A 25,361-nucleotide genomic window follows, 5' to 3' on the forward strand; every position below is an offset into this window, starting at 1 on the left:
AACTTATCCTGTTTCAAGGTATGCTTGTTGTGTCTCATCCTTCCACCAAGCACCCCCTGAGAACAGTCTTTTTCACCTCATTCAGTAGCTTAAGTTCAGGTATATGCTTTACCATCTTTGATTAAAAACGTACTCTGGATTTCCACAAGACAAGCAAAGCCTGTGTTTTAAGTGAGATGCAGCAGAGGTGCAAGTGAACTGACTTTCCAAGAGACTCCATTCGATTCTAGTGATAAGGACCAACTCTAGATGTTAGAGAGTGATCAGGAGTTAACTGCTCCTTTTGTAAAAGAGGAGGTTTTCTTTAATTATTTTACAGTATCGGTATTAAATATAATCATTCAGACTGAGAAGCAAAGTGTCAGTTTCTAAAAAAACAAATTCCAGACAGGAAACCCTTAGCACCTCAGATCAAGGGATAAACAATCAACCTTATTAAACCAACAAACCAATTTTATTTATAGAAGTCTGTACAATTGTGATGAACTATGCTAGGACACCAACAAAACAAAGTAAACAAATCTCTCCCTCTCTAACAAGTGGGAGGTGTAGTCACTCACCTTTACATGCACTTAAAAGAAAAAGATTACAGCATTCATACAATTTTGTAACTATTTGAGAGTACTTTTTTCATGTATTATTCTCAATATAAGAGGTTTGCATGATAATTTACTGTTACCTCTCTTAAAAAACAGCATTTCAGCAAAATCCAGAGACTTTGAGAGGGTAAGTGGCAGTTTCATAGTTGCAGATAACTAGGACATGGTCCATCATTAAGACTGGCATCCTAAACTCACTGCATCTCCTCTGTTTTGGTTATCTCTACTAAAAGTTACTTGCAACACTGTACAGGGTTTCATCCACATTTTGGCTGTAGTACAGATTATTCTTGTGTTACCAAACGTAGAAGTTAACTAAAATCAATAATAATGGCCAGTCTTCACGAGCGAAGATCCGGGGAAGGTCTTTACACCTTCCAGCCTGCGCATTGGATTTTTTAGGTGAGACACAGTGTGCGCGGAACTGAGCCCACCCTTTAATCCTAAGGTTCATCTGCCGGGGCCAAGCGAGCTTGGACGGTGGCAGCGAGGTCCTTAGAACGTAGATGGGTTGCCTTTAAGGGCTAACGAGCTCCACCTGCCCGGGAGTGGCCCTGACCGGGAATCGAACCCGGGTCTCGGCAGTGATAGCGCCCGCCTTTACCACTAGACCACACTAAAATCAATACAGGAAGGCCAAACATATTAAAATATTGTATTTCAGTTAACTTTACCTTTAGAGACTTGTCACTGCATCTCAGAACTCTGAGGCATTTCTGTGGAAAAATCAACTCCTGAATTGCTTGATTTGGCAATTATTTCTGCAAAGCATTGGAGAACGATTACTTTGAAAACTGGCTATTGCAAAGTAAGTTTAGATTTTATTACAAATCCATAACATCACTGAAGCCGTTGAAAAAACCAAAATCATTTCAAATGCATATCTACACAGTGAATCACATTTCCTATGAAGTTATGACTGTAGATTCCATAAATTCAATCTTAAAAAGTTAAAAGTACACATATGTGAGAGCCTACTACAACTCCAGAGAAGTTGCTAAAATAGGCCAACAAATAAAGCAGTCTACAATTACATATTTACAGAATAATCCATATGTGTCCTAGAACTATGGATTATTCAGTAAATAAGTACTGAAATATTCCTAATTATTTGTTTACATGATAGGCAAGAGCTGCTTTGTAGGTTGATTTTCTTTTTATACACAGTTTGTAGAATCAATCTGCACACAATTACATGATGTTTCTTTAAAGCTACTGTTAAAAAAGGAAGAGAAAGTTAAATAAGAACTAGATTAAAGTTTCATTAAGAATCCAACAAGAAAGTATCAAACACAGGTTGAAATGTAACCAGTGTATGATTTCAGAAAAACAGTAATGCTCTGACACAAGAAGAGCATCAGCATTTTCCCTCTTCAGGGTCCCCCAGAAACATTCCTATCCAGTTCAGTGCTGAAGTTATTATATATGTACTGTCCTGAGCAGGAACAAACACGTGCTTGCACGCTTACCTGAACGAGGGCCTCTAACCTTTTAGACTTCTAATTCTCTTTTAATTTAGTTCTTAGTTTCATAAATTCAGTTGTGTCTTGCCTGGAAAAGTTCTTTGTTAAATTTTGCTTATATTTACACTTGATTTTTTTTCTTTTTTTTTTTTTTTTACACCTGAGTGATAATTTAGCTGTCAACTTGTGTCCAGTCAAATATTCCATAAAGCCACACAATTATTGTGCACTTCACTTGTACCAGTTTATATATGAAAAACGTGCATCAGCTACCTCTCATACATCACCCACTGACCTTTCTATTACGTCCTTCCCTTTCCACAGAATGTGATTATATTTATTTTTTTTTTTTAATTTTTATTTGTTTTTAGGAGCCCCATTTAAATGGTTCATAAAGCAAGAAACAAAGTGAGCTGGAGCCCAGTGAAGACATGATGACTTAACAAATACGTAATACTGAAGGCCTGGAGAAGAAATTAAAGCCAAACTGATGAGCACCCCAGGGTCATCCCACAAAAAGCTACCTCATCCAGCTACCACTGGAGACTCTGGATGTGCTATGGATGACAAGTCCCACATTAAGAGCTGTGTGTACCTCTTTCTCATCAGTTAAGTGTAAATAAAAAAGGGAACATGAAGTTAAACAGCTATATCAGCCAAGCCGTTTTAGTAAGAAGAATCACATTTAATGAGTTTCTTTCTTGCAATTTCAGATGCTCAAGTACAGCTGGTAGAAATTCAAAACAGCCGTAAAGAACTGTGACAGACGGATACAAATAGTACTGCAGCTTAAAAATGATAAAAAACACCTGAAAAAAAGTCACACAACCCTCCCAAAAAATTTACACTTTGAACCTAGGCCAGTTTTTGAAGATTCCCTTCTCCAAAGCTAGGATGAAGGAGGAAGAAGAAGAGGAAGAAAGTGCAGATGACCTTCGAGCCACAACGGTCTTGCGCCAATGTTTATTCACTGTGCCTGTGGTGGTATGTAAGGGGAGATCACCAAGTGCTGATTCTGTGACTGCGAAGAGATTCCTATGGAAATCCAGACCTCAGGCTAATACTGAACACAGAGTGGACCAATGAGCTGCATCAACAAAATAAAAACAAAACTCAAACTAAAAGAAAATGGGAAAACCCCAAATAGCACAGATCCACATTTGTGAGGGGAGCAGGAGGAAAGGGCAAGAAGGGAGGTCTATACAGTAAATAGTTGAATGGTTTATGTTACAGATGACTGGCAGTTTTAAAGAGTCTCTTCCCAGCTCCATTGCTGCTCCAACCCAGAAGGGAGAACTGAAAAGGGAGGAAGAAAAGGTAGGACATCATCATGGAGCATGCAGGATCAGAAGCAGCAGAGTGGGCATGCTCAAATAAGCCCCCGTCTCTTTTTGTAGTCCTCCAAGTTCAATGATCGCCGCGGGGCACCATCTTTTGCTGGAGGAGCCTTGGAGGTGATGGCCAGTGCCTTAGATTCTGTTGGGGATAAGAAAAGAGTGAGGACCAAAATACATGAAAACTACAAATTTTTACTTGCTGCTTTTGTTAATAACTTCACTGCAAAATCATGTTTGACTTCTCTAGTATACATCAGGTTAGAACTTTAGTTAATAATACAGGGAGCTTATCTTCAGAGATACAGCTCATGCAATTTTGACCCTGTCTGTTAATCCAACTTTCTGTTGATAAGTATACTTTCACTTCTTAAGAAAACTATACCGCGCTAAAGTCACAGTATAAACAGCTTTCAGGCTCAGTTCTGGAATCTTTGGTAAATCATTATTCCATTATTGCAAGCACAAAGACACAGGAAGTGAGCAGGCAAAGTCAAATTTCCTATCCATGTCTACAATACCATTTTAACAAATCTCCACGTTTCTCTATTAAGAAAGAAGACTGCACAAAGATGCCAAAATGGTGTTCTTTCTAAGGAACTGTGTGTCTCATCCTTCTCTTTTCAGTGCCTAACCCTCATCTGCTTGCTAACTCTCACTGTCTGCTTCAGGAAGTCTCCTATTCTTGGCATCCTACCTCATTCTGTAGTCTTATGTCCAGAGTTTCAATCTTGACCTAGTTTGGAAAGACAACTGCTCCTACTCACCCTTCTTGACAAGGTTTTAAGTCTTCGTACATTCTTACAGTAATTCTTAAATTATTTTCCTCTAAAAAACTTCAGATGTAATCCTTCAAGTAATGAAATAAGTAATAAACCTTGTGTGTCAAATTGTACTGGTATACTCGCATGCTTTCCCTCCACTGTAAAACAACTTCATGGGACGCAAGGAAATGGCTTCAAGTTGCCCTAAGGGAGGTTAAGATTGGATTGTTAGGAAAAATTTCTTCACCAAGGTTGTCGAGTATTGGAACGGGTTGCTCAGGGAAGTGGTTGAGTGCCTTGGAGGTATTCAAAAGATGTGCAGATGTAGTACATGGGGACATGGTTTAGTGGTAGACTTGGCAGTGTTGGGTTAACAGTTGGACTCTATGATCTTAAGGGTCTTTTCCAATCAAAATGATTCTGTGACACTGAACTGTTCTGCCACACAAGCTGTCAAAGTCAAGATTACAAAGAGAAAGAGTCAGCAAGTTTCTTTCTGCCTGTATCTTCACTCCCTGGCCAGTGTTTTTGTTCCCCTAAAATTTATCTTCTAATACCATCTGCAATACCTAAGTTAGGGAACAGCAACTTGGTAAAGTAGTAGGTTCAAAATCAAGTAAAAATACTTAATCCCTATAGCATGTACACAGACTATGGATCACAACATCACAGACACCCAAAGCTTATTCATCCTCAAAAGCAATTACACAAATCAACAAAGTAAGTATCAAGGTAGCTGTCAAGACTTATTAAATACAACACCCATCTGTTCCCCAGAGATTTTATAAGTAATAGATAATGTAAACTGGAAGAATATATCAGAAAACATCATTATGTCCTAAACTTTTGAAGCGAGGATATGGGGGTATAGAGGTGTTTAGTCTAATACAATACAGTTGTTCTTGTTTTCTCAATAGATGTCACTACCACAGATCCCTGCCTCAGTTCAAGATACTTGCCAAGATGACAAACCGAATCCTTGCTCCCATTCTCAAAAGCCCATTGATAATTTTGAAAATATTATTCTGGAAGAAGTGAGCTCTACTGTAATGAGATGGACAATCACAGTCCTAAACTCAGCTGGAACACCTACCTGAACTAGGAACTTGAAGATCAATCTTTACATCAAAGTCATGCACTTTGAAAAGATCTTCTGAGAGGTCACTGGCTGATTTAGAGTTCACATCTTTATCTTTTCCTTGACCCTGAAATAGAAACTACAGGTAAGCCTTCAACCCTGACCTGTCCAGATAAACAAAGATAAAAATATTGTTTTCCCTCTTCTGTCACAAACATACTTAGTTTAGCTTTCATAATGCTAGAGAAACTTACATTTCTTTTCCCAAGAAACAAAAAGAAAAAGTTGTTGCTTTTCTATGATAATGGTCTTCAGGATACCCATTTCTAGAACTGAAGCATGCACATTTGCTATTAGTCATAAGCTTCACAGAGTAAAAGGGTGACTGTGAGGAACATAACAGAGACAGAAATGGAAACTTGCCTTACTCATGTCTTTTGGAGCATCTGGTAATACACCAGATCCATATTTTGCATTTAGCTGGGCAAGGATGGCAGCTTGGACAGCAGGATCTCTGGACTGCAAAGGAGAAATATTAGGGAAAATATGCAAATAAAAAACCATTGCATTTAAATTGGCAAAAAGCAGAACTACATTTTGTTAAAACAGTGCTCATATCCATGAATCTAAAACCATATAAGACTGTGTTTTAGTTCACCCAGCCTTCAGGATCTCAGAGACAAGTGAAATTATCTTGATACCTGTGCAATGCATCTCATAGTAACAAACTGAAAATCATCCTTCAGAAAGGTTTTCCTTGAAAAAATGAGAAATACATTTCCTATTGCTATAGTTTGTTTCTGTGACTACTCTTAACACTATTGTTAGATATAGTTGCTTACAGTTCTGGTTGAAACACTCTATAGAGAGAAGAAATCTTTAGAAGACTATTTTCTATACATAATATTTCTCCACCATGATAAAGCTACTCAGTTAATGATACTGTTTGTGGAGACTGATAAGAGTCAAACTTACCAGGTTTTTTTAAGTACCAATACCAGAACCATCTACTATTCCAGAACAGGCCTCAGCAAGGACAGATTACTTAGAAGTAGGAGTTGATCAATTTGCTGTTCATCAGTTACATATCTAGGGACTGCAATAACAGGTTTTGCCACAGTATCACATGGGAAGTTTGTGTTGAATTACTTTATCCATCACAGCCCAAAATGTCTACTCTTCCTCTCTCCTTTCACCAATATTTCAGAACAGTTTCAGCTGATTAGAAGTGAAACTCACACCTAAGGCAAACCATCTTCCAAGTGCTAACTATATCTGAGTAATTCTGCATAGAAGAACTCACTATAGAAGCCTAAATCATGGTTGCTTTTGCAGTACATACCCACATCACTTATGTCCTTCACACTTCGCATCAATAAAAAAATTGAGACCAGGATCTCACTCAATTATATATCATATTGGTATCCAGAGCATTATTAGCATATGCCACAGTTGGGAATTTTCCCTCTTGCTCTCTGCATTATACACCGGTTTCTACTTTTCTGCAAATGGCCTCAATTGAACTTAAGTATTACACTCACATTAGACACTATTGTGGGCTTACACTGCCGCCTAGTAAAGGGGTCCATTTGTTGATTTTTCATGCTGTGACTTTCAGCCTGAAGAAGAAAAAGCACATGGTTTTGCAGAGTTGGCTATTTGCTCCCTGGTAAATCCTCTCATAGCACCCCATCCATGCAAGCACTCACCCTCTAAACACAATGCCAAGATCAGAGGAAAATTAGCAACAGCATTACAGATTAGAAAGATTTTAACCCACCCACCGTTCTATGCTTCACAAGGCAAAACTGTCCTTATCAAATTCAGCACAGAAAACAGGCACATAACTCTCAGGACAGTTAATACTTAACCATTTGTTAACAAGCTTAACTTTTCTTCAATAAAAGTGTCACTGCAGAGAACTTAATATCTCCTTCACTGTTTTGTTCTATGAAGTTTCCTTTCTGAGTTCTTACCCATACAAAATGCATCAAGTCACTATGACAGTCACTAATCTGCTGATAATTGGTGTGAACAAAAGGATAAAGCAATGTGCTTTAAAATCACGTCATTTGCCTATATGAAAAATTTTACAGAACGTTAGAAAAAAAATTAGTAACTTCACCATGCAATTATCCCTGTTCACATCATTTCATCCCTACTTGCACAAAAGTATTACTTCAGCGCTATTTACCACAAGAGCCTTCTCAGACTCAACGATATTCCATTCCCTGTTCCTCTGGTTGATGTAACTGCAGAATGGAAAAAAAGGAGGGCGAGGGAAAGAAAAACAAAGTGACTGTCATTTATCAGTCCCTACACAACAAAGCACAACAATGCAACGAAAGCATTCTTAACAGCTTCATCCTGATCACAAGTTATTCTTATTGCAACACAACCGCTACCAGGGGTATGCTGAAGGGAGTTTACATTTTCAACAGTTTTAACTGAATGACAGATTCGAGAAAGTGAAGATAGACAAGCACTAACAGAGCTATCACAGTACACATTGCATTAATACATTGTACAGGAAAGAAGTGACAAAATTCTGCAGTTAATTTGCTTCTGCATTTGTTTCTCTTTTCTAAATATTTTGATTGATATTATTTAATAAAGAAAATTTCTAATATCTGCCTCTTACCTGATTGCAGAAATATTTTTTGTTCGTTGACGATCCAGTGCCTCTGCTCTCTCTTCAAGTTCATTAAGCTGATCTTGAATCTGCTTGGCCTTATCTTGGTCTCCCAAGTCCTCGGCCATAGCCTTCAACCAAACAGTGACTTGTTAAGCACTACTCTCTACCACAGAAATAGTCAGTGAAACAAGGGATGTACCTGTGAATCAGACAGCTAATCCTATGCCAATTGCAAATGTTCTTCTCTGCATTGTACAAATACAACAAAGAGCTACACTCTCTTTGCATCTCAAGGCAAAACTGGACTTCTTATTCTGAAGAACTCTGAAAACCTCTGAAATCCCTTAAACTAAGGAAGACATAGGACCACCAGCCCCAGAATGAGGAGAGCAAGTCAGTTTGATGATTTAAATTATGGGTTTCATTAAAATTTAACAACATCACTATTTACCAGCTCAGGAAAAGAATTATTTCAGCAACTGCCAGTTGCCACTTATTTCAGGGAGCTGGAGAATGCCCGAACACGACACGAGCTTATTATGCCACCTGGTGACAACAAAAAGCAATTGCAGTCTCCTGCGATGGGAAACCAATTATTTACCTATTTGTGCATAGTAATATGGTGACCAAATAATACAATTAAGCCAAGGAACGTAGATTAATACAAACTCTTTGTTTTTCCTGTATACAAAGCATGAATATCTTGAAAAAGGACTGCATGAATAAAAACAAAACATGTCTATCTTCAGAGATATTTAAGACTGCTTGGTTTCTTCACTTCTTGGCTTTGGCATCTCAGAGCTCCTGGGTGTATTTGTTCCAGGAGGACTACATGTAAAACAGTTTAGTGGCGAGTACGTCCTTCAGCCACCTTTTTTTTTTTTTAATATAAATTACTGGTCATAAAGTGACAATTCAGTTACCCCTGGGAAAAAAAATAGTAACACAATCTTATCTTTCCTGTTTTAAAATAAGCACAGGAAATCAATGTTATTATGGGGTACTCTAAAAAAAACAAACACAAAAAAAAGATTAAAAAAAAAAAAAAAAGAAAAAAAGGAAAAGTTTCTGAGGAAGAAGAGCTTAAGACCTTGTTTAAACGACACAAAAAGAGACAGCTATAATTGTTAGCAATTACTCTTAAAAAAAGAATGCAATAGTTCTAACTGGGTTCTGATTGTTCTGAACCCAGCAATGAACCCTGAGATCCACCTTTTAGCTGCATAGTTAAAGTCGAGCTTACTGCTGACTACCGCCAAAATCCAGATGAGCTCCAGTTCTTCAAAATCAAAGAGTGTATTAAGCTTGCAGGCATCATCTCATCTCTCACCTTCTCCTTTAATAGCTGAGTTTTCTTCATGGCATAATTTGGAGGTGCTTTTCTGAACCTTTCCTTCTCTTTCACAATCTGTAAGAGGTAGAAGAAATAGCACAAATATGTAAATATGAAATCTTTATTTTAATACTTGGACATTAGAAGAAACAGATCAGTATCATCTAAGAAATGTATTACTGTTACAGAATTTTACTTATGCTCTTTCTCTGATGCCTTGTTTTTGTTTGGTTGGTTTTTTTTTTTTATTTGTGCCTTTGGTAATGAGTTATAGGTCCATTCTTCTCACTTATGACCTACAAAAATCTGATGCTAATCCTCTTTGATCAGTATTAAGCAAGTATTAAACTGCAGAAGCTGTGATAAATGCAAATATCATGATGCTATTAACTTTTCAGAACTTGAGAATTAAGTTGCCATACTCAGGTTAGAAGTTCAGAGATTCACAACGAAAGTTCAAGAGGAGGTAAAAGGGCACAAAGGATGAAAAAACCAGGAGCGAGCGCCAAACAACAGTGGGATCACCGAGCTACTCTATCCAGTTATGAAACTTCATTTTGAGCCTTATTAGAAAGTAAATACCATGATCCTTTTGCTTTGTACCAGCTAGTGCTCTACTTCATGAGCTCTTGTCACTTTTAAGCACTGACACAGCCTCACAACAATGCACTGTTTACCTCTTCAATGTCCTGATCATTAAACTTGTAGTTGAGGGCTTCTTTGATGGACATTTCCTTCTTGTTTATCTCATCTAATGTGGGTAGCTGCATCCCAGCAGAGAACATCTAAGCACAAGAGACCAAGTTATTTTCCATTTAAAGTACGCTTGGCAGAAGGCTTCTAAAAAGGAACTGAAGTCTGGCAAACTTACTGCTTCCTTCCACTTCATAAATTCACTTTCGGTAAATTCCTGATTTGAGACAAACTCCAAACGAAATACACGTGAATCACTGCCATGCCTGCAACAAGAAAGTGTGAAAAATCCCTTTCTGATAGGGTAAAGTGGTGATCTTGGATCTATAGATGTAAACTAATCAAAGAATCCCCAAACCAGAAAACCAGATGTCAATACACTCACAACTCCCTGCATGAGACCTTTCCTTTTTAATATAATTTCCATTACGTACAAGGAGAAAAAGCCACAAATAAGCCCAAACTCAACATTGCAGCAGTAAGTAGCATGACAGGGCGCAGTCTGCTTCTTCGTTCTCACCTCCAAACCACACACAGAACGTTCTTTGCTATGAAAAGGACACTGATTCATGAACTAAAGAGGATTACTTCAGTATCTTACCGTAACTGTAGTCCTTTGTTTGTCCGTGTGCCACCAAGCTGGTAAACCTTTGCAGTCTCTACCACACCAGTTATTTCAGCAACCTAAATCAGAGTAAAATACACAAGAGAGAGAATGCAAGAGGGTTTTTATTTGGTGTTCCTGGAATATATCTGGCATATTCAAGCCTTTCTATTAGAGATAAAAACCTTAATCTAACTAACAATTTTAACCAGATCAAAGAAGCAAGACTCTTCAGGGTGCGTTATCAGGTACTGAATTAGTTGCTTCATACAGCATCTTTCAGTTAAAAAATTATACCATCTGAGTGCCTGATGCAGTTTTTCTTCTTCTCAGCCCTGCCTTCCTGACCAAATAGTGTACACTCTCCTGCTTTTCCTATTTCCTTTTCAACTAAGGTTGGTTTAGGTTAATGTATGTCCCAAATGAAATACACCAATGCTGCTCACAGACTAAACACAGCCCTTCTGGGGGACTTATTAATGCAATTTTAGAGAATATTATTGCATCCTATGCTTATAGCAATGAAACAGAAAAACAAAACTGTGTTCTCAATCACCTTCTCTCCTGAAGGCAAACTGATGTACTAGAAACACTTTGTAAAAAAACGAATCAAGACCACACAATAACTAGGGAACGGTCTCAGAAATGAGGAGTGAATATTACTCATCCTGACCTGGTTTGAGCAGAGTCTGGAACTCTAGTTTGCAATACAAATGATGAGATAAGACAACATGAACCAAAGCTGGGAGAACAGGCTTTGTTAGTGCTCCCTCTCTCTCACCAAATGCATCTCTTCCCCTAGCTGGTCCCATCCATCTATTTATTCTTAAACCAGTCTCCTCCATTTCTTTGGCAGCAACTGCATTTCCTAGTTATAAGCAATCTTTTTATATCAGTCAATCAAACAATCACAGGTACTTGAGAACTGATTAGCTGCAAGTATTGTATTACAGCACTAAAAAAAGAATTAAATGCCTCAGAGCTAAACTCACCCGATAAACAGGTTTACTGTTGTGATTGCCAATGCCAATACGGACAAAGCAGCCAGTGACTGTCTTGGCAAAGAAGGGCATGTGACACCAGCGTTCCAGCTTGTGTCGCGATAATCGTACTCGGTTCAGTTCCTCAGGCAAGGACACCGGCTGGGACTTAGGAGGAATTTCTTCTTTCCTGATTTGGGAAAGGTGAGAGCGAATAAAGAAAAAAGTAGAGACATAATCACCAAAAAAGGGGTTATGAGTAAGGTGCAGCGTGAGTGCTATTTAAATTACTAGTAAAAGGAATGATTCATCATCAGTAGTTGACTGTAGGGGTGTAAATTTAACATTCACGATAAAGGCTTAATGTGAAGTCCCAGATTTGTTACCTACTGCCCCTGCTACCACAAAGCAGAAAGATACACACCAAGGCAGTTTACAGACTAATGCTTTAAGATAAGCCAGCACACATCTCTGCCTTGATGCATGCCAGGGTTCTGCAGCTGCTAAACTGTACAGCTAAACAAATCTGTAAACAGCAGGGTAATCTGGGCTAAAGGTAACAGAAGGGAACTGAAGCTGCAAACTCATCCAAGGTAAATGAGTCCCATGAAACACGATATAGTGACAAGGACTCAAATCTGCAGGATGCAATTGTGCCTAGAGGCAAAAACACTAGAGACACTGAACTGCCCCAAACAATCCTCTAACACAGCGTGTGTCTGCCTAAAGTGGGTCTCTGTTTTGGAACACACAAGTAATCATAGTCCAGCACTAGTTTACTACTTACTCTTCCTCTTCATCAGAAGATGACGATCTGGATGAACGATCACTTTTCTCACTAGACTTATCATCCTCCTCCTCTTCTTCATCATCAGAGTATACTTCACTAGTTTTTAATGGTTGTTTTTTTGCAAGCAATTCAGCTGAGGGAAGGACAGTGAAAAGAAAAGAAAAGCAAGTTGTAAATCTTTCATGAAAGCTTCCTTTAAGAGATGAAAGGTGGTTAAAAACATCCAAGAGGCAGATAGCTATTAATTTTGTGCTGTATACAAGTGGCACAGGTTCAAATCCACTGCTAAGCTAAGCATTGATTTCTCTCTTGGAATATATACAGAGTATTTAAAAGCATCTTAAATCTCAGTTATACTTATCTTCAGTCTCCCAACTTGACTGCACATAGTAATTCAAAATGGGTGTAACAACTGGATATACAAGATAAAAATACTATGATCAGACAACTTGTTATTTTGTAAGGAAAAAAGAAAAAAAGTCCAGCAGAGTTAAAAAAAGGGTTGCATCCAAAGTCAGTGGCAAGATAGACAAGATAATGTGCCAATGAAGAAACAAGCAAATGTAGACAAGGTAGCACAAGTACAATAAACACAGTTTGGATCTTTCAGAAATTAAATAACTGAATCTAAGTGATCAATTTAAATATGTTAACTAAACATTACTAGAGCCATTCAGTGGACTGTGATGAAAGTTCACTCTGGTTTTAGACCATTCCAGGGAGGGACCGGTGTGAGGAATACAGCATCAGTGGCGCCAAACAACACCTTACGTGATCATATTGGGCAAAAGACCAAAGAAAACAGACACAGAATTCATTCACTCCAAGGTGTGGGACTGTTGCATTGATTTGAAACTGTAAGTAGCACTTTCAGAAAACTGTAGCAATAGTAACATGCTTTCATACCTGTTCTGTTCTTCCTTTTCTCTCTTTCTGCTTTTAGCTCCTCCATTGCCTGAGATTTCTTGTCTAGCTTCTCATCCCGCTTTGATCGCCTCTCTTTGTTATGAGACATGACCTAAAAACATGCACAGCAAGTGCCTCAATATCATAAATCCATAAACTGAAAAGCATTAAAGCGAAGATTATTTGCACACTTTGAAAATGTTTCAAACAGAAATTACTAACAACTCCTCTTTTTAAATGTTTTTTTCATTTCATTTTTTACAGAGGCTGGTAGTAGGGAAATCAATCTGAAGTGCATTTCTTTATTCTGCTTCATATCAGAAACAATGAACAAATTTATACTTCAACATTTCTGCCAGCAAGTTTCAGTCTCAAAACGCCTCCTTAAAGTTAAAAAAGGACTAGAGAAATAAAATGGAAATAATTCTGTAAATAACATATAATGAGAAAAAACTGGATGAATATTCTTCTCATTTGCTTCTCCTTCTGCAAGACCAAATCAAAGCACTTGTTCTCATATCAGCAGCAAAGAAAAAAACTTATGTTAAAAAATACTTAGAGCAGAAATAAAGTTGTTTGTAAAGTCTGCAATATGAATCCAAATATTAAATCTTTTAAGTCTTACAGTATTTTCCATTTCTATCCAGATATATCTGGAATACCAAGTAGCACAGAAAGTAGCCTCTATAATAAGCATAAAAGACAGTCATCTGAGCTAAGGTGAAGTAATTTCTGCAAGGCATTGTAAATGAACTCTAAATAACATCTTTTTACACATGCATATATGTATATGCATCTACACTGTATTATAGATGGAGTGCTTAAGATTACAGGATGGCCTACATAGATGCACTATTTAAGTGTACACACACACGTATGTATATGGAGTTGGGGGAGTAGGGAGATGAGACTCACTCCACTCAATATGTGCCTACAGGAATATTCATCTCACCTAATTTGATTTAGATGTTAAACATCTGTTTCACTAGAAAATAAGATGTCAGCTCTTAAGATGCCCTGCTCTGCTGCACAAAGTTAGCTGTGACAACAAGTGCAAACAAGCAACTATTTCTTCAATGGCTCAAGTTAGGGAAGATGAATTCCATCCCACTCTGGGAGCCTGTCTGCCCCGACTTTGTATTAATGACAGGATCTTCACCATTTGCAACTACAGCCAGTTCAGCCATTTGAAACTACACTTCAGTTACAGAGGCCTTGCCCCCAAAATTGCTGTTATCCTCTTTCTACTGGTGGTGGAAAAACTATAGAACTACTTCAGCTCCTCCTGGCATTCAAGCTACTCCTTAAGATCCCTACTAGTAGAAACTAAGCATTTTTAACACTCTATGCACATGCAAAATAATTAAGACAACAGTTGAGCAGTTTCTGATCTGCTCTCTCAAACTTTCATTTGCAAGAGAGGGAGTGTATGTGATGTTTCATCTGAATGACAGAAGTTTGGCTAAAGTAACTGTAAAAGGTTGCTTTACTGTCCTCATGTGGGAGGACTATCACAGCAACACTAGATGTAGCTGCAACTTTGCATTTTTCATTGAAAGGAATTATCAGTGCAGCCCTCAGCAGGTCAAAGATGCTAATTTCTTTAAATGAACTGGAAATACTAAGGATAGTTTGAGCATATAAACTCTATCTGACCTGCTTACTACACTTTTTGACACTAAAAGAAAACATCGGGGCAGAGAGAGGCAGCATCCTATCTCCTATTGCCATGGGAGAAAGATTTATCACTAAGAACAGTTTCATTTCCTACCTGGGATTCCTGGATCTGTGTGAGTTTTTTCTTCTCCTGCTCTTCCTCTTGTTTTTTCTTTTTCTCTTTCTTTTCTTTCTTTTTTGCTGTTTTTAGTTTTTTCTTGATTTCAAATCTAGTAGCAGATATTGAAACAAAAAGAATGTATGAAAAAATGCTCTCCCTGAGAGAGAAAAGGACTGCTCAGATGCTGTCACAGTTGTTAGTAGGCTGCAAGGAAAACTTCAACAGCTTGCTTCTTTAATGCTATCCTGTCCCCTATTCCCATCCCTTCCCTTTCCTTCCCCAAGAAAATAAAGTGAACAAAAGCTGAGTATAGAAAAGTGCAGACTTACAGAGAACTAACCTAAAGGGCAGATGAGACCACATAGTAATGACTATTCCACAGAAATCTGTCCTTACTCCATCCTCCTCTTTGCTAGTGTAGTGATCATTGCATGCTGCCTCCAACTCTAAAATCAACTGGCTATTTCACATCCTTTGAACCTGAACAGCTAAAACCTTTTTTGCTTAAAGCCACTATCATGCTAACTTTTTCATGCTTGAACTTCACATTTCTACCGGCACTGTTCTATAAGACTGACCACAAAGAAGTCTCAGAGAGTCCTTCTTCAGCATCAGAAGGTTCTCATCAGACTCTGGCAGTTTCTGCAGAAGAATTTAGGCATTTCCATGCCTAAATTTCTACTTTCATGAAATATATCACCCTGATATCTTCTTTTCAGCCTCTGTATGAGGCTGGTGATTTTGATGGAACAGTCCCATGACAGATTCCACTGCACTGTGGACTGGTTATTGCTTTAGTGAAGGGTGCATATGGACAAACAGGAAAAAAATTACTTAACTTCCAACAACTGAAATTCAAAATGTGTTATCCACATGTACATTACACAGTTCACTCTACTGGATTTTGCAAACAACAAACTGAAATGCTAGATGAGCTCATTGCCCTTTATGCTTTTAACACTAAGCATAACACTCAAGGCACAGGCATTGTATCCCATGCAATGCCTGCTGTAATTCCAAAGAACTCACAGCATAATGTGCATACAAAAAGCTTTTGAAAGATTGAACTGACCATGAAGTTAAATGATTACCCCACCACTCCCTTAGTTCTACTTGTCAAACCTTTACACACAACAGCACAAATTAATTTAAGATTAAATCAGTAACTCAAGTTTAGATTGCTTAGCTTGTTTGTATCAACTATTCCACAGCACTCATTTTAAAAGACAGACAGTTAGTGAGGAATATTGAATAAAATTTAAAAATATTATGTCCTTCTAGGTGACCTAAATGCAAACTTTCAACCATTCAGATCCCTTTGAGGAGAGCAGAAGACCACATAAGATCCTGAACGTAGTATTAAAACCATAGTCAGGCAGGCAGTGCTCTACCAAATAGACAGTCTGGCAGTCACTTCTATCAATATGATTTACTTAACAGATGTCAGTCCTCTAGGGAAATTTCTCAGCAACTAAGAAAAGAGAAGGCACTAAAGAGGAAAGAAACTGGAGAAAACTTGCCCCATACATGCCAAATCTTTTCAACTAGACAAAAGGGAAGAAAAATATCTTTACTACAAAGAAGCTGCCTGACTGGGTTGTGTAACAGTAACAGACAAACCCAAACCACAACACATAAGGTAGGAAATCCACAATAATCCCACAAAAATGACATATCCGACGCCAGTCCTCATTATTTCAATCTCTCTCTCTTCTATCAGGAGCCAAACCAGTTTCACACCCATACACAGGCAACCCTAACACTGCTCTGTTCTTCATCATTGTTTTCTGAAAAATTCCAGAAACTCATGTACCCCTTACACTTCATTTGCCTTTTTCCAAAGTATCAGCATATGACAGCAAATACAAAAGAAGACAGAAGAGAAATAAGGCTTTCTGACTGTCTGGCATCTAATCTGTGAAGCAGTAACATAGCTACAAGGGTAGCTGACAGAACCACGTGTATTCAGCTGAGGAACTTTCAGAAAACTTTAACAAGAACATGCAGAATTCTCGCTGTGTGATTCTCAACCAGCTATAAGGACAGTTATGCAAAAAAAATACAGTGAAGCTTATTTCACTTTATAGAGCTGAACCCTTGCACCTTAAACATGAGAGCACAGTCACCATACTCTCCATATAGTCTGTAAGAATTTGTTATCAAATATCAACAAATATCAAATTCACCTTCTCTTCAGCACTTCTCTCTTCTCTATCCGGTTAAACAATTCCTGCTCTCTCTCCTTTTCTGTCATTTGTTCCAGTCGAGCCCGGTCTTCTTCATCTCCCATCAGGTCTTCTCCATAGCCATCATGGAACTCCTCATCTTCAGATGAAGAATCTGAATCTGAGCTAGACGAGGAGCTGTTGCTTTCTGAGTCAGAGACTTCTCCTAATTCAAAAATATAAGGCAGTAAGATTCAGCTGGAGCAAAGCCCAACCACTTCATTACAGCATATTAGCAAAGGATAGCAAGACTGAATTTTACACTCATCTTCTACTATACTAAAAGCATACATATAGTGAAAATTAAACCCAGGTGGAAGTTACCATAAAATATGCATGCTAATAAATGATAAAATGAGTGGTACCACATTTGAAGACAAATTGGATTATAAGTGAAAATTCTTAGTAGAACAAGCAAATTTTAGGAGGCCTTTTGGTTAATGTGTTAGGGTCTTAAAGCATACGTCTATATGCTTATGCTCCAGAGAAGTTGCTTATACAGCCATAACTTTGTGTGCACGCACCTCGAATACCACTATTAACCACCACCAATATAGCAACATGATGGACCAAAATTCATCATTTGAGGACTGCAACACTACGAATTACTACATCAGGAGATAAAGTTGAAACACAATACCCCCAAGTCTGGCAAGGCTAGCTCCCTTAGTTGTAACAAGCACTCCCAGTTACACATGGGCTTAGGGATTAGCTGACTCCACAGCAGCATTGGGTAACACCACCTTTAAACTTGATCCAAGTCCAAGCACTTTGATTATCTCACCTAATCAACTAAATTACACTAAATTGCGAAAACAGACATTAGGATTTGTTCTTTCACTTTCATTCTGGTATTAGTATTTCTGGATACCTCCAGCTTTGCAAGCTCACACTGTGAAAAACCTTGATTTGTAAGCATTGATATATACAGGTTCAGTCACTTCATGCTTTTGTCTGTCTGTGCTGTGCTTGATATACTTAAAACTGTAGGCTCCTTTACACTCTTCCTTAACTTTTGGGTTTAGTATGAACTGAAATCGCAACTAAGCACCTGCAAACCTTCATGGGCATGACAACAGAAAAGACAGGAAGGAAGTTTGCCCAGCATTGAAATGAATTCAATATTCATATAAAAAAATTTGGACAAAGTTATAGAATGATTTGCCACCTTCTATGGTAGTATAAACATGCAAGAATTCCAATCCAGAGCAAATGCATGCAAGATAAGCTCCTATTTGCATCACCAATACTATATACATCTGTCTTTGATCTCACAAGATGTTTGGAAAGGGAAAATATGTCAATGGGAATAAAAAATGCTACCCACACTAAAGATGGGACATGCTAGAAGGAAGCAAAGAATTTTCCAAGAGAAAGTCAAGTATTGAAATATGCCATACATTCTTCAGTTGGAACAGTACTTGGTGTTGCAGTTGTAATGAAGTGCTCACAGCAATGCTATACTGAATTACACACACTTCAAGCCATGGTAAGCTAAAGTTATCTTGACTACCAGTAACAGTGAAAAGTCTTTCAAGACAGTCTAACATCACCATTTAACATTACTCTTCAGTGTGCACAAAGGGTAACTTCCCTTGGAATCACACAGTAAGTAGATGCACATGTGTTATCTTACCCTCTTCAGGTGCTGAGCTCTCAGCCGAGCTGTCTTTATCTGAGCTGCCTGAAGAGGCAGCTTTGTTCATCTGCTTCTTCATGGCTCCTTTCTTCTCTGCCTTACCCGCTTTTCCCTTTTTTTTGTTTTTAGAACCTCCAACAGTCCACTGCAAGAAAAGAACCAAGAAAGGGATCATGAGACACAAACATCACTCTCTTCTCCCTTCTCCAAAACATTGGAGTAAAAACGGCTGAGAAACAGTCCGATACCTGACAGCAAAAAATCAAACAAGAGGAAAGAGGGGAAAAAAGAAGAAGCCAATAGGAAACTTATCAAATGAAAACCTTTTACAAGGTTTTTGGGGGTGGAGTGTTGTGTGGTTGATTTGGGATTTTTCTTTTAAAAAACAAAGCACAAATCAGTTATCAATGCAAGTCAACAGTGAGCAGGAAATAATAATGAAGAATTTAAAGTCTGCAATATACACCAAGAGAGGAGGTACTGAAAACATTTTCCCAGGAAAATAATTTTAAACAACACATCCAACTGCATTTGTAAAGATTACCTTCAGTTTACTATTACACAGAAGCAACAGATGTGTTTCCAGAACTAGTTTAACCAAAAGCAGATTTTACATTTCATGAAGCACACCAATTACACAACAGCCTTTCCAAAATCTCAAGTTTTATCAAAATTACATATTGTCTGTATTTCTATGTAAGAAGCCAATAGTGCACTCACTCACAGATGCAGGTGGTGGTACTATTATCTATGTACACAAGGTGGAATCAAATCAGAATCAAAGTAGTCAGAGGGGAAAAAAAAAAGTCAAGTCCTAATTTTTTTTTCTTAATATCATATCCTCATTTAACTTAGACCGCAGATTCCAAGTACAGGACTTATATCACCACACATACACAGCCATTTTAAATCCCAAAGTCCCAGAAAAACTCATATTTATCTTACAGTGTGATTTCTTAATAGAATTTTTGCATTGTTCCAACTACCCAGGTAAAGCCAGAAGGGAATAAAACCAATAGGGATTGCCTGTGTATTACTTCAAGGCTTTACAATATTTTGCATTTCAGTGCCTCTCCTAGAAACTCTCCAGGCACGAGACTCGCAGGGATATAACGGGTTTTTTTCTAAACATATATATATTTAGACCATAATCCTCTTCATACCTGTATATTACTCTCATCTTTCATGCACATCAGCATCTGTTCAAGCACGTAGTCTATTAAAACACATTCCTAATTCAAGTGAGCAAAGACGCTTTTGCATAATTGAGATCTTGCACTCAAAACTACTCTTAAGCAGAAAAAAAGCTGCTTTAGGTTTGACTTCAGGTGCACAATAAGCTTTAGGCTTCTCACCCCTCCACCCTGTCCTGGGAGATTAATCAAGTCCATTTCTGCAGGTAGGAATCATTCCATCAAATTGGTGAATTATTCTGCCTGATTCTTCAGAGAACCCAGGTGTTCAACTACTCTGGATGAAACTCAAACAAGTAGTTATAAGCTACTACCTGATCTGCTAATACCTTTAGAATTTCCCAAGTTTTGACTGCTCTTACACTGAGCCTTGTACATTCAATATTACCAACTGCTTCATCATTTTCTTTCAGCATCATCGGTATATCCAAAAGTATCTGTCAAAGGCCATGCAGAAATTGGTTTTTTATTTCTCTGAGGTAAAAACACAGTGGCAAGCCCTGCAATTCATACCCTATGCAGGTACTCCAGTCTGTTGTGGTCTATAGGATTGCTGAGAAACTGCAGAGAAAGTACCTGATTTTATACCACCCTGAGCTTGTAACAAAGGCTTTACTGGCTTCCACATTAAAGTTCTATTTGTTCAGTGTTAACAATATTGCTCTCTAACAATATTTCTGTTTAACTACGCCCATGAAAATCAATTAAGAACAAGCCTGTACTCTTTCTTGAATCTGCTCAAACCTCAGCATTAAGGAATCATCTCCCAGGTGTACAGAAAAGTGCATTTTTGCTCTTTGCTCAAGAGCTCACCTATTTCAATCATAGCAGTGAAAACACAACAGTGAGAAAGTGAAACTAAGCATTTAGCAGTGATGCAGAGGTGCCTCCTTCCCAGAGTTCTGCTACTTCTTTTCAGTGTTCTAACACTGAATTACACCTCATGTCAGCATGCTGCACAGCAAGGAAGCAGCAGACAGAAAGCCACAGTATACAACACAGTTATATCAAGACCTTGAGAGGTCATGCTGAGGTGAAAGAAGATCAGATAAAAGACAGCAGGACTTCAGTTAAAAAAATGTTTAATAGCTGTACATACATGGGTTACAAATCACTGTTCTCAGCCTTTAACTCACAAGTAGAATAGTGGAGAGAACTTGGGATCAGGAAGATAGGACTGAAAAGAAACCTGTATGACAACCTCTTGAACAAAACAAAGTAAACAAAAACCACCAAAACCAACAACAAAAGTAATAAAAATCTGCCCTAAACTCAGAAGTATGCTTTGGGTTCTATTTCACCCTGGAGATTACACTTCATCTCACTTTTCTTTATGGAAGTGACCTCTATGTCCACCTCTCAGTTTAAATAGTGTCACTTAAAAAATTCTTCCTCATCCAACTCAGGTGCTTCAGGGCTTGATATTCAGTTACCCCAATCCCTCATGAATGCCTGGTCATGCCTGGAACCACTACCAGACAAGACAAGGGTTAGAGCAAATCTTAAGGACAAATAAGTCATCAAAACCAGGAAATGGTCAGTGCAAGACTCTTTTAGGCTCACAAATTGCTCTGCAGACTAAGGAAGCACTAGCAGTCATTTGGACACTGAATGACAACTCTGCATTGTTCAGAGGAGCCAATACAAAGTTTGTTCTTGCAGCAGAGGAAGACACAACAGATTAGAAGGTCTGGGAGGAAGAGACAATACTGGAAAGCCATGGGTTGCATGGCAATCTGCAGTCTAAATCAAAGTCTTGAGCCTCTTCCTCATGTTCCAGCACACAGGCAGAAATCAAAAAGGCAAGAACGTGTTCGCATGCAACATCAAGTGAAAATGCACACACAGTTATAGTCATAAACACTTCTTTACACTGTTTCCCTTAACTCCAAACAACAAATAACCACCACTTTCAAAAATCTGTTCTCTACTGAAGCTTCTCCACGTTCGCTCTTCCATTTTCCAGTCAGGCAGCACCAGTCAACACCTCTCACATGCTTCCCATGACTATAATGCCTCCTCTAAACAGCCCCTCTATTCACAGCTGCCTCCTCAGCCACCATCTGGAATCCGCCATGGTTCCAGACACAGCAAGTTAATAAATCCATGCAGAAGTGTACTGCAGCATGGCTTCCTGGATATTGTTTAGCACTACTGAACAGCAGAGCTTTATGGTTCATTCAAAAGAAGTAGCCAGAACAGCGTACCAAATTTTCCTCTTGCTGCCAAGGTTCATAGTGCTAATAATGTGCATATTTCCTCCAAGAAGCAGTAGGAAATGATGTTCTTAAAGGTCCTTGTCAATCCTAATAATTCTATCATTCTAAGGAATCCAAGAGAAGCCACAGTACCTAGAATGGACTTGGCAAAAAAAAAAACAACAACCCATCACATCAGAAATTACCTAGATCTACACGTCAGCTTCTACAAAAGCAACTACACAGAGTGATTGAAGAAAATAATTTATAGCTCAGCTATATTTCCACTAAGGAGATGAAAGGAGATCACGGGGAAAAAAAAAAAAAAGTAAAACCAAAAAACCACACACCTGCAGTGAGCTCAGAGCGCAGAACTGTTTTATCTCCACTGCTCAGATAGTTGCCGTTTTCTTCTATTCACACAGTACCTAAACACGTTAGCCACTGAGATTTTAAGTTGCAAATACGTGTTCTCCCAGTTTTCCCCCCATTAAACCAGACAGAGATGCACAAGCAAGGTTGCCAGCCCATCCTTGCCATATCCTTCCCTCCTGCATATGGCTTTTATAAGCAGAAGACAAACTACAAGCCACAACAAAGCAAAACAGGTCAAGGAACCAGTGTGTCCCTTTCCTAGGCCAGATAAACTTACACACCATGACATGACAGTTTTAGTGCACCAAGGTACACAGTATTAGCCCAGCTTACAAACTTCTATCCATTCAAATAGGAAGAACAAAAGGCAGTCCTCCAGGCAAGTCATCAAACTACAGTTCCAGCCTGTCTGAAGACAAGAGTAGAAAGCACAGATATGAAGACAAGGCTGTATATACTGTCTTCAGGGTTCCTCAAAGCTGAGAAAACTCTACAGACCGCACTCCAAGAGCTACAAAGGAGGAAAATGCTCTCTACCTCTACTTTTAAAACTAAATAGTAAATAAAAAGCCCTTGTTACTTTTCTTGCCTTTCAGGACTGACACCTATCATGAGAACACCTCAGACACTTTCATCATGACAACAGTGCAGTGATTAGAAAACTTTTTAGACCATTTTAGACACAGAGAGGAGACTCTAGGTGTCATCACCCAAATGGAGAGGAAATAAACAAATAAAGAAAACACCTTCTAAAGCCACAAGAGGGTTTGCTAGGAACTAGCTGAAAGAAGACTTCATGGGCCAAAATATCACCAGACCCCTGAACTACCCTTGTTGTCCAAGTAGTGCTCTAAGGAGCTCACTGAAAGGTAACTAGACAATTATGAACTACTAGGTTCAAATTCAGTTTAAGATTCAAGTTAACATTTGTTCTAGAAGTATTTTGAGGAGGTCCATGTATTGAAAAGTGGCAAGAACTTCTGAGAGACAACATCAAGATGGTAGATACCTAATGCCAATAAAGAAGCACTCTCCATCACCAAAACACATATTGGATGCTACTGGATGTGAAAAATGTACAATGTTTTATTTAAGAAGCCTGGACCAACAGCCTGAGATGACAAGAGCCATAAAACACTTGGTCAACAAGTGCCTTGCACAGCTCTAGCATCACCAGCCAGTCAACATCATTTGGACTAACAAAGGCTTAACAACTTCCCTAGTTATTAGACAGTGCCTTATGCATTGCACTCAGCAAAAACTGCTCCATAAGTACAAAGGAAAAGTTTGTTTAGAAAAACAAACAAACAAACAAACAAATCACATATTCAATCCAATACCTCCACGAGTCTATTTCTAAAGCAACCTGCTGTTCTTCAGAGGTTCTACTAGCTCTCCATATAAATCAAGTCCCAAGAAGTTATCACCATGCTAGTTTGCAATTTAAAGGAGCTACTTGAAGACTAAATTTTATACCCATGTTTGTCTACAGCTTGTTCAAATTACTTCTTTGGACATGCTAGCCTTCATACAATTAGCCTGTGCTATTCAGATTTGCACTTGCGCTTTATTGGGGGTAGGGGAAGTAACAGCATCTCTCTCCCTTGAAAAACAGATTTACCATTGCACCCATTAACAGCTCAAGGAAACTGACTCCAAGAAGAGACAAAGTTACAAAGCACACAGCCTATAAGCCGTGTATAAGAAGATTAAAGCACAGCCTGTTTCAAATTTTCTAAGCTTGAAAAAAAGTATGGCAAAGGCCTCACAGGACTGGAGAACTCATTCTTGAAGATTTAACTAAGTAATATTATGAAACAAAAGCACACAGGAAAAGACAACATTAATCATTGTAATTTCTACAAACCCACAAAAGACCCCCCCCAAAACAGAAGGAACACGTGCAGTTTTCTGCTAATCTGTGCTTTGCTGGAGTGCTAGAACTTGAAATGCAGTAAGTAAATCCAAACTTTCAAGTTCTTTCCTCAAAATAGGGACATAAATTCCTCCAGGTTAATGTTTGTAAATAAAGGCATAAACAGATATTCCTCACTAAACTCCAGACTAATAACAAGCATTCATGAGATAACTTTTCTGGTCCTGGAAGTATCTTCTGCCATCATCCAAGAGATGTTAAAAGACAACCAAGCCCTTCATGACATTAGAATGAGTGTAGAAAGGTGTAAGGTCTTACACCACCATTGGTAACAACAAATCTTTCAAAAGAAACAAAGAGGAGCTCCTACAGCATTGTGACTTTCTGTCTAATCAACACTAATGTCAGTGAAGTTGTTGTAGAAGTCATCCAGGCATCACCACACAACAGAAAGAATTACCTTACTGCAAGCAACAATGCCAAGATAAAAGAATGTGCAAGACCCCAGAATTAACCTACTGCAACTGAGGAACATCATCCACAGGATGCCTTTAATGGGCAACAACAACACGCTGTGGACACACACAGCTCTAGCATGGTAGCCCCAGTAGTAACTTGCCTAACACCAAACTGGGTACATGCAGAAAGCAACCAGTTTGAGATGATGAGCTCTTGAGTAGACATGGCCACACACTGATCCACAGACAGAGGAATTATCTGCTTCTATATGTGTGTCCATCTTAAAATATCTCTATGCAAAGGTAGCACTTCTTATTGCAAAGTCCTGCAGTCATTGCTATTTATCAGTTCATTGTCAATTCAGTCATGCATTTTCCACAGAGCCAACAGAAGACAGTTTAGAGCATCCTTCCTATTTTATTGCCTGCAACTCACCTTCA

The 25,361-nt window shown here is 38.4% G+C and overlaps 1 protein-coding gene across 1 annotated transcript in view; it reads right to left on the bottom strand.

Annotated features, from left to right (window-relative positions):
• Positions 1-432: 432 nt before the first annotated feature.
• RTF1 (RTF1 homolog, Paf1/RNA polymerase II complex component) overlaps positions 433-25,361 on the bottom strand; it is a 29,883-nt gene continuing 4,954 nt past the window's right edge. The window contains exons 3-18 of the mRNA XM_050335947.1: positions 18,818-18,965; positions 17,143-17,347; positions 14,951-15,065; positions 13,180-13,291; positions 12,271-12,406; positions 11,496-11,673; positions 10,501-10,583; positions 10,078-10,165; positions 9,884-9,991; positions 9,204-9,281; positions 7,880-8,001; positions 7,433-7,490; positions 6,780-6,857; positions 5,662-5,757; positions 5,254-5,365; positions 433-3,538 (exon numbers count right to left, since the gene is read on the bottom strand). Coding sequence (XP_050191904.1) covers positions 3,432-3,538; positions 5,254-5,365; positions 5,662-5,757; positions 6,780-6,857; positions 7,433-7,490; positions 7,880-8,001; positions 9,204-9,281; positions 9,884-9,991; positions 10,078-10,165; positions 10,501-10,583; positions 11,496-11,673; positions 12,271-12,406; positions 13,180-13,291; positions 14,951-15,065; positions 17,143-17,347; positions 18,818-18,965 — 1,824 coding nt within the window. The 3' untranslated portion in view covers positions 433-3,431. The remainder of the gene's footprint in view (positions 3,539-5,253; positions 5,366-5,661; positions 5,758-6,779; positions 6,858-7,432; positions 7,491-7,879; positions 8,002-9,203; positions 9,282-9,883; positions 9,992-10,077; positions 10,166-10,500; positions 10,584-11,495; positions 11,674-12,270; positions 12,407-13,179; positions 13,292-14,950; positions 15,066-17,142; positions 17,348-18,817; positions 18,966-25,361) is intronic.

The sequence above is a fragment of the Myiozetetes cayanensis genome, unplaced genomic scaffold (assembly GCF_022539395.1).
Source record: "Myiozetetes cayanensis isolate MyiCay16 unplaced genomic scaffold, myiCay2020 scf6-25, whole genome shotgun sequence".
Classification (NCBI taxonomy): Eukaryota; Metazoa; Chordata; class Aves; order Passeriformes; family Tyrannidae; genus Myiozetetes; species Myiozetetes cayanensis.